At 52.9% G+C, this 13,286-nt stretch overlaps 1 protein-coding gene and 1 pseudogene across 1 annotated transcript in view; one reads left to right on the forward strand and one right to left on the reverse strand.

The window, feature by feature from the left end:
- The window catches only part of Zc3h4 (zinc finger CCCH-type containing 4), a 35,366-nt gene extending 22,865 nt beyond the window's left edge, over window positions 1–12,501 (forward strand). Inside the window, exons 10-15 of the mRNA XM_021657668.2 lie at window positions 369–480; window positions 822–931; window positions 3,809–4,167; window positions 4,350–4,729; window positions 7,631–7,879; window positions 8,858–12,501. Of these exons, the coding sequence (XP_021513343.1) occupies window positions 369–480; window positions 822–931; window positions 3,809–4,167; window positions 4,350–4,729; window positions 7,631–7,879; window positions 8,858–10,347 (2,700 nt within the window). The 3' untranslated portion in view covers window positions 10,348–12,501. The remainder of the gene's footprint in view (window positions 1–368; window positions 481–821; window positions 932–3,808; window positions 4,168–4,349; window positions 4,730–7,630; window positions 7,880–8,857) is intronic.
- Window positions 2,143–2,345, reverse strand: LOC110561310 (protein transport protein Sec61 subunit gamma-like; annotated as a pseudogene).
- Window positions 12,502–13,286: the final 785 nt, after the last annotated feature.

Here is a 13,286-nt window from a genome sequence, read left to right on the forward strand (position 1 = left end):
TGGGCTAAACAAGGCAAGCTGAGAAAATGGGGCATTTTTAGCCAGGCAGTCTTCCTCAAACAATACCAGGCTTCAGTTAGGAAGGACTGGAAGGTGTTACTGGCTTATGTGATGATTTTTTGTTGCCAGATAGCAAATAGTATGGAACAGAGTAGATGGGAGAGGAAGGACAGACATGAATTAGGAGACAGCAGCAATGGCCATTGTAGATATCTGGGCATGAGCAGATGGCACCAGGGCAGGCTGGAGAGCAGGGTCTGAGTTGGGAAGCATCATTTGGGATGATGCTTTTTCCCTAAGGGATGCATTCTGCAGACACAAGTGAATCAGGACTCACTCCTCAAAACCTCAGTTTTTTTTTCTTTCAGGGAGACCACTGCAATTTTAGCCATGACATTGAGCTGCCGAAGAAGCGAGAGCTGTGCAAGTTTTACATTACAGGGTTCTGCGCTCGAGCTGAGAACTGCCCTTACATGCACGATATCCTTTGCCATCCCGACTGTCCTGTCTGCCCGTGCTTCTCCCCCTGGGGGTATCAGTGGGCCATATTCCTTCTGCCCCCTTTCCCCTGTCTGAGCTGTCCACAGTCTTCATCCGAGGAAGCCCACATCCTGACTTTTCTGTCCTCTATAAGAGTCTGAGGACCCTTTCCACGCCAGCTCTGGGGGCCAGAATGTGCTCTGGAGTTAAGCAGTGTTGAGAACGGCTCCTGCTGGCCACTGCACATCCCTGGGTGCCACCTCTTCTCCAAACTAGAAGGGGCTTGCTTGTGGTTTGGGGTGGGTCCGGAGAGGAAGCATTAGCCTTAATTTGCCATGAACGTGACTTTCCCTGTAAGTTATACCACACCACTGGGAACTGCATTAATGGTGATGACTGCATGTTCTCCCATGATCCGCTGACTGAAGAGACACGAGAGCTCCTAGATAAGGTAACGAACATCTGGGGTGGCACGGGGGCAAGGCTGATACCACTCTTTGTGGGTACAGCCTCTGCAGGCACAGAGTCCCTGTTCATCTGGAGTGACTCGTTGTTAGGGGGAAAACATCTGGGTTCATTCCTACAGGAGAGGTTGGAGGTCATAGTCTATCATTCTGCAGACCTGAGCCAGCTGCACTGTATTTCCTAGGGGACAGCTGAATGAAAGGATTGTCACCTTCTGGTGTTGTGTTGTATGGAGAGACAGATGCCCAGAGACTGGAAATACCAGTGTCTCTCTGTAGTCACAGGGACTTTTTCAAGAGAAGGGAGAGGGGGATCATGATCTCACAAGACAGGTGCCCTTTGACATTATCTTAGTGTCTGCTTCTCTTCCCCAGATAGGCACGCTTAGTGGGGATGCTTGCTTTTGCCATTCCTTTGGAGCCTGTCAGCTTAGGGGCTGCCCCCCTGATCAGCATCCAGTCCCTTTAGAGTATAGTCAGTGGTCTTTGGAAGGAACAGCCTTGTCTGATAGAAGGCTGCCCCCTGCTGGAGACTGTGTTCACACTCAAGCAGGAGCCCAGTCCTGCCTTTTGGGTCAGTTTAATTTTTTTCTTGAAGTTCGGTTTGAGAGGAGGGTTGGTCTAATTTGTTTGTTTGTTTGTTTGTTTGTTTGTTTGTTTTTCTGAGATATGGTCTCTCTATAGTCCTGGCTGACCTAGAGATCACTATGTAGACCAGGATGAGTGCTGAAATTAAAGGCATGTATCACCACATCTGGCTTTGTTGTTTAAGTTTACATTACCTTTTTTGTCTTTTTCTTTTGACAGTTCTGCTTTGTGGCCAAGGCTGACCTCTTTATTCTTCCCACCTACTCTTCTCAGTGCTAAATTTACAAATGTGGACCCCACTTTTACTCACTTTTTTTGTTTGTTTGTTTGTTTTTTCGAGACAGGTTTTTTTCTATGTAACCTTGGCTGTCCTGGAACTTGCTTTGTAGACCAGGCTGGTCTCTAACTCAGAGATATCCCACCTGCTTTTGCCTCCTGAGTTCTAGGATTAAAGCCATGCCCATTAAACTTGTTTTTTTTTTTTTATTGAAAAAAAAACTTTTAGAAATAGAAAGGAAGAAAAGAAAGAAAAACACAAAGTATACAGCATTTTACTTCTTGATTTTCTTACACCCTCGTTTGTTTACTGGTTCCCATAATGAGAAAATACTCAGCCACCACCCACAATGTTATTAATAAGGACATGCATCAATTTCACAAAGAAGCCAATTCATCCCAAGACAGCAGATCCCATTGCTGTTGCTGTGTTGGTCTTGGAATTCTTTCTGCAGGGTTTGGTGCATCTTGTAGTCAGCCCAGTTGCTTCTTCACCACCTCCCAACTTGGCTATACAAACTGCGTTACCTGATCCATATTGTTTGTTGGATGGTGACCTGAGAATGTAGGGACGCTGACTGACATTTATGCTAGAGTATAAAAACTAGATATCCTACAAGTGTGTCCATGAATATCTCTCAGCCCAAGGCAAGGTGCCTACACTCTCCCTTGATGGCAGTGCTTCAGCTACTCTGAGGTGGACTGGGTGTATTTGTTTGAAACAAGTCATATATAGGCCAGATTGACCTTGAATTTACTACATATCCACAGCTCTTGAACCCATGATCTTCCTGTCTTTAGCTCCCAAGGGCTGGGATTACAAGCATACACCATCATGTTTTGCCCAGCAGTTCATGGATGTCAACCAATATATAAATTTGTGTCTTCTCTGCACAGTCTAGACACAAAACGTGCACACGTGTGTATACACACAGAGGAAATCCATCCCAACAGCTGGAATCCCTCTGTCTTTTTCTGTAAATGCTCCCCCCACCATCCCTTAGCAACTGCCAGTATTGTTTCTGTCCCTATGGTTTGTGTTTTCAGGGTTAACTAGGGATGGGGAGCAGGTGGTGCAAAGTAGTAGAGCCTATGTCTCTCCTGCACAAGACCTTGGGTGTGATCCTTATTTTCACAGGAGAAAAAAAAGTGTCTTCTAAGTAGAGCTGTGCAGTACAGCAGGCTCAGGTGGAATGCCTGCTTTGTGCAGGCCACAGTGCGCTTTGATGTGCTCACGCTACTGTGGGTCTCCGCTTCAGTGCAGTTGTCTACAGGGTTGAACTCCTTAGCTGATGGTTACTATTTTTTGATCCAGCTATTGGTGGAAGTACATTTGTATATTTCCAGTTTGGGCAGAAGCTTAGAATTTGTGACAACTGCTTTGCTTATTTGTGTATGCAAGTGGCAAGCGTGACTGTTTTTTTCTGTTGACAAGTTCTCTCTCTATAGCCCTGGTTGGCCTCATATTCATAGATATTAGCCTGCCTGTGCCACCAGGGTGCTGCCACCAGGGCTGTCCATGTTAGATTGGCATCTCCAAAGGTGCTGAGGTGGTGCCAGCAAGACTGCCTTGATCTAGTTTGTTTCCCAGCAGTGCTTGTTAGAGTTGAGCACCAGTCTTGTTCTGTCTGGTAGCTGTCCCAGATTGTTAAGGATATTGGCCAGATTTTCACACTTTCTCATTGGTAGAAAGAAGTGTTTTGAAGCCTTGCTGGACAGATCTGTCTCAGGTCATTAGAGGTGTACAGACATTGTAAATGGGAACCATGGTGACAAGGGGAGGCTGCCTTCAAACTTGAGATCTTCTGGTCTCTGCATTCCCAATGCTGAGATTACAATTGTGTACCATTGTGCTCAGTTTGATGAGAAGGTGGCTTTAGGTCCTGTGCTCTAGGGGCCCTCGGCCCGAGTATGTTTTAAGTTTTTCCTCAGAAAATTCAGGTCTCTGCACAGTTTGACTTGGTGGAGCCTTCTGATGTAATGTCCTTTGCCTCCCGCAGATGTTGGCTGATGATGCAGAAGCAGGTGCTGAGGACGAGAAGGAGGTGGAAGAGCTGAAGAAACAGGGCATCAACCCCTTACCCAAGCCACCTCCTGGTGTGGGGCTCCTGCCCACCCCTCCACGGCCCCCTGGGCCTCCAGCCCCCAACTCTCCTAATGGCAGACCCATGCAGGGTGTCCCTCCTCCCCCACCCCCTCCCCCTCCCCCGCCTCCTGGGCCCCCTCAGATGAACCTGCCAGCACACGAGCCGCTGTCCCCACAGCAGCTACAGCAGGACATGTACAACAAGAAGATCCCCTCTTTGTTTGAGATTGTGGTGCGCCCCACAGGGCAGCTAGCTGAGAAGCTGGGTGTGAGGTGAGTGGACTGCCCATGGATGCACAGGAGCATGACCTCCCAGGGCTCTGTCCTTCTCTGAAGCTGTCATAGCCCATTTGGGCTTTTGGCCTTAGACTTCAAGTGAACATTGCAGGTGTACTGGGCTGGGTGCTGCTACCTTTCCTCAGCAGCTTCATCACAAGTACCATTTCCTCCTCTAGGTTCCCTGGACCTGGTGGACCCTCAGGGCCAATGGGTCCTGGCCCCAACATGGGACCCCCAGGGCCAATGGGGGGACCCATGCACCCCGACATACACCCAGATATGCACCCCGACATGCACCCAGATATGCACCCCGACATGCATCCTGACATGCACCCTGACATGCATCCCGACATGCATCCCGACATGCAAATGGGTCCTGGCATGAACCCTGGCCCTCCCATGGGTCCTGGTGGCCCCCCGATGATGCCCTATGGTCCTGGAGACTCCCCACACTCGGGAATGATGCCTCCTATCCCGCCAGCCCAGAACTTCTATGAGAACTTCTACCCGCAGCAGGAGGGAATGGAAATGGAGCCGGGCCTTGCTGGGGATGCAGGTATGTAGGCACCAGCTAGGCTGCAGAGCTGGGCTCACCAGGGTGGGATGGTGGGCAGAAGTGGCTTTTCTTCCTTGGCCCAGTCCCATTCCTGTCCTGTGGATGTTTTTGGTATTGTGAGACCCTTTGCCTCGTGGGAGCAGGACTGTTGTGTTTGCTGTCAGTGTAGGAAACTGTGCTCACAGTGCCTGGCATCAGTCAGGAGCAAAGCAAACAGGCCTTAGGAAACTGCGCTCATGGTACCCAGAACCAATCAGGAGGAAGGCAAGTGCCCTAGACAAGGCCCCTCTCTTCAAGGTAGTGGCGGGCTTGATGACTCTGCCTGTCTGACTCCATGACTGGGCAGGTCCCAGCCTCTTTCCTGTGATGTTAACAGGCTCAGTGTCTAGCAGTCAGGGCTAGATTCAGTGGGAGGTACAGCACGGCCTTAGAAAGAAGCAGGGACCTGCCCGAGGCCAAAGCTCAGACTACTCTCTGTCCTTGCTATCGTTGCTGTTTGGAAGAGGGAACCAGAAGGAAGTCAGTTTGCTCCTTTCAGCATTAGCCATTGTCAGAGAGTAGCATGGGAGAATGCAGAGATTGGTGGGATACAGCCAAGGCCCTGGTGGGGACAGTCATCTGGAGCTTCTCTGAGAAGGTGGCCAGGTACCCCAGCTGGCCTACTTGTGTGAGGAGAGCAGAGATGGCTGTGCATCTATAAAGGAAGGAGAGGGGAGACATCTTAACATATGCAGATGTGTGTGTCACCACGGTGTTACCTGCTCTGCAAAGCAGTAGGAGCCGGCAGGGCATGAGGCTAGGGGGTTACTTCCAGTTCTCGGCCAACCTAGGGTACAGTGAGGGTGCCAAACCACAAGAACTGGTGGACAGTTCCAGGTTCCCATGGCGTTGCCTACGGCATATGTGCCCAGGTGGTGGCAGGGAGGTAGCCAAGAGTACAGGGAGAGGTCACATGGTTTGGACATGGCACTTTGGAGCCGTGTGTGTTGTGTAGGGTTGGAAGTAGCAGCTGATAGAAGGATGGGTGCCGAGCATAGGCAGGCCCTTTGCCAAAGTTCAGGCTGCTGTTAGGTATGAAGACTGCTGCTGCCCCGAAAGACAAGGAGCCTGTATTGGGGCATGAACGGCCACAGTGTGTACACGGTGCATGGTGAGAAGTGGGCTTTAGGAGATGCTGGGGAAGGAAGGCCACCTAGATTGAGCTGCTGCTGCCTGGCCTGAGTGAGTTGGTTGGTCCATGGTAGCTGTCTCTACAACCAAAGTGAACTTGTAATGTGAGTTTCAGGAACCACCAGTTAGGACACAGAGCTAACAGTGCTGTGTCTTCTCTACACCTAGTCAGCCTTCTGGTAATTGGTGTTCTGTAGAGGGAGAGCCTCAGCCTGTGTCCCCATCTCTAGTGGCTGTAGCATAGAGTAGGTCTCATTAGGCCCTTTCAGGCCCTGGCAGCAGGCCACCTGTCACCATGTGTGAGTTTTTACCAGTTTGGCAGTTTGTGGTGTGTGTGTGTGTGTGTGTGTGGTAGTGCACATGAGAAGTGTAGGTGTATGTAGCCAGGGTTATTTATAAGTTGATCACTGTACATAGAAGGGAGAGACTCATTTGAACTTCAGAGATGGCCATCTCAGCTAGGATAGCTAACGAGGTCTAGGGATGCCCTCTCTAATTCCCAAGTACTGGTGTTATGGGCTGATGCCATGCCTTGCCTTTTTGTTGTGCTGTGGACCTAGTTGTGTGGCAGTAGGCCACTGAACCATCTTTTCAGTCCCCAGTTTTTCAGTTTAACTTTATAATACCAGGCTGGCTTTCTTGGTAGCAAGGCCTGCATCTCTGATGCTCCATATGTTGTCCCAGCTGGATAAGAGTCATGTTACATGTGGAAGGGACAGAATAGACTCGACAGACCTAGACACTCCGGCTCACCACCCTACAGTTCAGGGAGCTGCAGTGAGATGATGGGGCTACGTCCAGTGCACATGGTTGAGCTGCTTGGTGAGGGAGCAAAGACTTGCTGTGGCCATGCTGCCCTGCCCTGCCCTGCCCTGCCATCCATTTACTTGTATGCTCAGTCATTTTGGTGTCCAGGAGTCCCCAGTGGACTTGGGGTGGGGGAGTTGCCCTGAGCTAGACTGAGGTTTTTAGCATGTTTTGTTCCCTTCTGGTTCTGTTCTGGGAGATACAGTGACTTTCTTTCTTACAGGCATGTCCAACCTGCAGTATAGGCAGCCCATGTAGCTGACAGGAGCTGTGAATGCAGCACATCACAAAAATGTTAAACTTAATTAAGCTTTATGACTAGGCTGGCCATTGGGGCTCATGCCTTCAATCCCAACACTCTGGAGGCAAAGGCAGGTGGATCCCTGCCAGCCTGGCCTGTTTAGAGAGTTCCAGGCCATCTAGGGATGCATATAGTGAGCTATTGTCTCAAAAACAAACAAAATTAGGAGCGTTTTTGTGTGAAGTTTTTGCTTTTTAATTTGATTACATGCTTTCTCAAGTATGAAGTTGGTAGATGACAGCATCACATTATATTGTCAAACGGTTGGACATAACCTGCAAGAAACCATGAGACTGCTCATGGCAGATAATGACCCAAGCCTGCTTCCTGTAAGGATAGCAGTAGCTACCTAGCCTGAAAGGGACATGGCCTGTCTGCAGGAAGCCTCTGTCTGAGGTGTGTGCACGAAGTTCTGCTGACACCCATAAGCATCCACCATGCCCTTCCCGAGCCTCACCCTTTCCCTGCCAGCTGGCCCAGTGTGGGCTCCTACTGGATTTTGCAAGGCACCCAGGCCTGGGGAGGAGGGAGGGACGGGTGACCATCCTCATCCTCGCACTTGCCACCAGGCTTGGCATTTCCAGCGGAGGCCTTCCCGACACAAACCCTCTTCCCTGCCACAGAGGACTACGGGCACTACGAAGAGCTGCCGGGGCAGCCTGGGGAGCCCCTCTTCCCCGAGCACCCTCTGGAGCCCGACAGCTTCCCCGAGGGAGGGCCCCCAGGCCGGCCGAAGGCCGGCGCCGGTGTACCCGACTTCCTGCCCTCGGCTCAGAGGGCCCTGTACCTGAGGATCCAGCAGAAGCAGCAGGAGGAGGAGAGAGCGAGGAGGCTGGCTGAGAGCAGCAAGCAGGACCGGGAGAATGAGGAAGGCATGTTCCCCCGGCAGGGGCCCAGCTGGCTCTGTGCAGGGACGAGGGGGGCCACCTAGGCTGGGTGCTGTGTCTGAAAGGAGCCTGACCTGGGCTGCTGTCACGTGCTGAGGAAATGGAGGCCAGGGCTGTTCCTCTGTATCTTGAGTTCAGAAGCCTCCTGACTGAATGGAGGAGGGTGGTGGGCTGGTTCCTAGCAAAGACAGTGCCCTTCCCGAAGAAGCTTGAGTGACGCTGTCCTGGCCCCGTCCCTAGAGTGCAAACTTGAGAAGCCAAAGAGGGGCCAGCCAGCCAGAGATACAGATATGCTGTAGTCACAGACTGTGGTCACCCTGGTAGCAATCACCTCAGGGCTGAACGGACCAATGGTCTCTGAAATTCGGGAGCAAGCCAGTGGGGACAGTTTAGAGAGTTCCAGGCCATTCAGGAGGAAGGACAAAGTCAGTGGCCCCACCCTGGTGGCTCAGGCTTCCCTCCTGGGCTGTTTGTGGTTGCATCTGCCCTTCCCTGACCCCTGGACCATTGTGAGGGGTCGGGGGAATGTGTGTGTGACCTGTCAGCATGGCTCTTTTCCAGACTTCCAGAGAGAAGTGCCTAGTGCTGGTCTGGCCATATCTGTCTGGACCAAACCTGCCTGAGGGTAGGAAGAGGCAGTCGGGCCCTGGGCCCTTAGGCCCAGCTCTACCCTGACTTAATGGCACCATACCTCCATTTCCTCATCTGTCCAGTGGGCAAGTGATGATAGGACTTCCTGGGGTGATTGTGAGTTATTCAGGTCAGACTCTCTACCAGGAATGCTGCTGGTCGGAGAGAAAAGCCACGATGTCAATGCCCAGAGCCAGTTCCACTCCCAGCTCCCAGCTGGGGCCATAGGAGATGCTAACTGAGCACAGAATCACACACCAGGGATACCTAGGGATCCAAGAGGGCTGTGGGATGTGGCCATTCATGCTTCTCCACTGCTCTGCTCTCTCTCAGGTGACACTGGAAACTGGTACTCAAGTGACGAGGACGAGGGGGGAAGCAGTGTCACATCCATCCTCAAGACCTTGAGGCAGCAGACATCAAACCGACCCCAGGCGTCAGCTGGGGAGCCAAGCAGCAGTGGGTTGGGGGATCCCCGCCTGCAGAAGGGACACTCCACAGGAGGCCGGCTGGCAGACCCCCGCCTCAGCCGGGACCCCAGACTCAGCCGCCATGCAGAGACTTCAGGAGGGTCTGGCCCAGGGGAATCGGGGCCCTCTGACCCTCGGTTGGCTCGTACCCTGCCTGCCTCCAAGGTTGAAGGCAGCCTTCATTCCAGCCCTGTAGGCCCCAGCAGTTCAAAAGGACAGCCCCCTGCAGAAGAGGAGGAAGGGGAGCGGGCCTTACGTGAGAAGGCGGTGAACATTCCCCTAGACCCCCTGCCTGGACACCCACTGCGGGACCCTCGCTCTCAGCTGCAGCAGTTCAGCCACATCAAGAAGGATGTGACCCTGAGCAAGCCGAGTTTTGCCCGCACTGTGCTCTGGAACCCTGAGGACCTGATCCCCCTGCCCATCCCCAAGCAGGACGTGCCCCCAGTGCCTGCTGCCCTGCAGTCCCTGCCTGCCCTGGATCCCAGGCTGCACCGTTCCACACCCCCTGGGCCTTCCAACACCAGGCAGCGCCCAGGCTCCACAGATCCCAGCACGTCTGCCTCTAACCTACCTGACTTTGAACTCCTCTCACGAATCCTCAAGACTGTCAATGTCAACACCCCTGGCCAGAGTGACAAACCCAGCGATCCCAGGGTGCGGAAGACCCCTACTGACCCCAGATTACAGAAGCCAGCAGATCCTGCAGCAGCCTCCCGAGCAGCCAAGCCCTGTCCCACCGAAGCATCACCTCCTGCTGCCAGCCCAAGTGGGGACTCGTCCCCACCGGCCACAGCTCCCTATGACCCCCGAGTGTTGGCAGCTGGTGGCTTAGGCCAGGGCAGCAGCAGTGGGCAGAGCAGTGTTCTGAGTGGCATCAGCTTGTATGACCCCAGGACTCCTAATGCAGGTGGCAAAGCTGTAGAGCCAGTCTCTGACACGAGTGCTCAGCCCAAGGGTCCTGAGGGCAACGGCAAGAGCTCAGCCTCCAAGGCAAAAGAGCCCCCGTTTGTCCGAAAGTCTGCCCTGGAACAGCCAGAGACAGGGAAGGTCAGCACAGATGGGGCCACAGCCACGGACAGATATAATAGCTACAACCGGCCCCGGCCCAAGGCCACTGCAGCCCCTACTGCTGCCTCGTCCACCCCGCCCCCTGAGGGGGCCACACCCCAGCCTGGGGTACACAACCTGCCAGTGCCCACCCTCTTTGGTACTGTGAAGCCAGCCCCCAAAACGGGCACAGGAAGCCCATTTGCTGGCAACAGCCCTGCCCGTGAGGGTGAGCAGGATGCGGGGTCCCTAAAGGACGTTTTTAAAGGCTTTGACCCCACAGCCTCCCCCTTCTGCCAGTAGTGTCAGCGGGGCCCCATGCTCCCTCTAACCCACCATCCTTCCAGGGTGACACTTAAGGGCAGCAACCAGAGTTACGGGCAGGGGTGGTGGGAGGGAGGGCGTTCTTTACATTTTTCTTCCCTTTTTTTCTTTTTTAAGTAGTACTTTCTTTGAGTCATAAATTGTATCTAACTGTCTTGAGTTCTGGTCAGTGCTGCAGGCTCCTGGGTTCCCTCTGCCCAGTGAGCTACTTATACCCTGCATTGGACAGTGGCAAGTACCCAGCCTGGGGCTTCCCTGGAACTGACGGAAGCATAAGTGTCTGGGGAGGCACTGAAAGCCACTCACCCTGTGCTGCTGGGAGTTTGACAGACCCACATATCATAGAAGCTGGTGCAGGAGTTTCTAGAGCCCCAGGGTCAACTGTCCTCTCTCCAGCATGCAGCCTGTGACAGATTGCTTCAGGATTGCAACAGTGAAGTGAGGAAATGTCAGAAGGAGAGAGGTCCTGGCAGCCCCCGGGGTCCTAACTGCTTGGGCCTGTGCATTCCACATCCTCCGTCCAGGGTTTGTCCTGAAAGTGACACCCTCCAGCCCTCCAGGAGACTATCGGTGAGACAGACCTGCAGGCAGCAGACCTTGCGGGGTAGGACAGCCCCTCAAAGCGCTCTCCCTCAGTATTCCCTGTCCTGTGCCGCTGGCCTGACCCTCGACAGCTCAAGGATCCGTGGTGTGGCCGCCTGCCACACCCCCAAGGAGGAGGGCCAAGGGTGGGCCTGGCCGAGTGTGTCTGCTGCTTCCGCACCCCTCAGCCATACTATCTGTAGACTACCAGATAGTGTTCGCTCTTCCCGCCAAGCTGACAGAAGCCAGCCGTAAGTGGTCTGATGTGCTGCTGGGTTAGTGGGTGCTTCCTGGAAGGGGGCCTGAGGAAGCAGCAGGTGTCAGCTGGGGCCAAAGTGGTGTGTTGGACCCTTTCTAGGAAAGGGACCCGGCCCTTTCCAAGTGGGGAGGCCCAAGGTCTCTGCCAGGTCCCAGACAGTGGAGGCTTTTCCACAGCCTCCCCCACTAGCCACTGTTGGGCCGGCTGTGTCCACAGAGCCCTGGCAGAGACTCTTCCTGGCAGTGACCATGTCCCGAAGATTGGGTCAGGGAACTGGGGAGGACCTGCAAGCCTTTCTGCCTCTGGGTCACTCGCCAAGCCCTAGGGGTCTGCTTTCTTGCAGGATGTCTCTTTTATATTGGGGTCTTTTGGCCCAGCGGCTTCCTTCTTGCTAATAAGGAGACCTGACACATACAGCCAGTGGGTTCCCCTCTGCCTCAGGGGAGGGGAGGGGCTCCCAGGTCTCCTCCTGCCTCCCTTCCTCATACCCCCCCACAACCCAAAGAGAAATCCCTTCAAAACAGTTTGGGGCCTGAAGCCAGGGTAGGAGGGGCTTGTGCCCCACAGGCTCACAACCCATGGGGTCAGTGCACCAAGATCAGATTGGTTGGTTTGTCTCGTTTTTTATTTTGTTTTGCTTTCTTAAACAATCATCAATGAGATTTGTCTTTGGGCTCCAGCCTTGGCCATGAGGCCATGAGGCCAAGGCTGGGGCCATGGTGAGCATAGGATAGGAAGAGTACAGTGTGGCAGTGTTTGGATCCCCTCCACCCTTTGAACATTCTCTTTTGTAAAAGCCAGGCTTGGTAGTGTGCACCTGTCATCCCAGCACTCAGGAAGCAGAGGCAGGAGGATCACAGGTTCAAAGCCAGCCTGGTCTACATTAGAGAAAGAAAACTTTTGCTAGAGAAAAATTAAATGAATTTTTAAAGCTGAAATCTGTGGGTGAGGTGGAATCTGGAGCCCTCTTCTTGGAATAGTTAGCCGAAGATCCTCATGGGACAAGGACCTCCGCTTGAATTCCCACTTGCTATCAGGCCACACTTTTAAAGAAAAAAATTGTTCTCTAACCAGGATTGTAACAAAAGTGTAAATAGTATTTCTGAGTTAAAAGTCGATGGTGCAAATATGTATATAACGAACTGTATTTTTACAATGACCGTCGCATGGCTCTCCCGACCCCTTTTGTACTCAGTATCTGTCTTCCAGAAACCTCACCTGCCTTCTCTCATGTGGTCTCTTAACCCAGTAATTGTATTACTGCCATTAAAGGATGCAGTTATTTTAAACAACGTGTGAGTCTAGTCTCCTCTCTGCCCTGCCAGGGAACGAAGGAGAGCGGGGAGTGCAGCCTGGCCTCTGGTGTGTTTCATCACAGTGACGTTCTGGGGAGCACTGGGCCCTGTGACATCCCAGCCCTCAGATACTCCGTGTAACAGCCAGAACACGTGCACTTGGGAGGCTGGGGCAGCAGGATGAGGAGTGTGAGGCCAGCGCGGTGAGGGGGAAGGAGGGAAGGAAGTTATATAAGAACTCAGATGACTAGAACCAAGCCAATATAGACAGAAATGTGTGGAGGCTGCCTGTGGCCCTGTCTACCCATCAGCTGTGCTCTGATCCCACCGAGATGGTCTCCACACTGGACTTGGAACTTGCTGTGTAGCTGGGGATGACCTTGAACCCCCTCCTGCCACTGCTTCCTGTGTGCTAGAATTCTGCTTGCACAATACTAAGCTCCACTTTATTTCTCTTTGCACATGGATGTATACAGAAACATCTAGATATGTACACACACACATACACACGTACAGAGGTTCTCCTACTGAAGATGGTTTCACTTGCTTTTGACACTAGAGTATGCCCAGTCCAGTGAACTTCAAATTTGGATCTTTGTGAGGTAGGGTTTCATTGGCCTTCATATGGCCAAGGATGACCTTGAACTCACGGCTTTCCTGTCTCTGTCTTCCAAGTGCTAAGATCACAGCCATAAGGCGCCCTGCCAGGTGTGTGGGCCTTTGTACACAGTAGTACCAACGGTGCTGCATCTCCAGCCCAGCCTTCCACAGTTGCCTTTGCA

This window comes from Meriones unguiculatus, chromosome 1, assembly GCF_030254825.1.
Source record: "Meriones unguiculatus strain TT.TT164.6M chromosome 1, Bangor_MerUng_6.1, whole genome shotgun sequence".
Taxonomy (NCBI): domain Eukaryota; kingdom Metazoa; phylum Chordata; class Mammalia; order Rodentia; family Muridae; genus Meriones; species Meriones unguiculatus.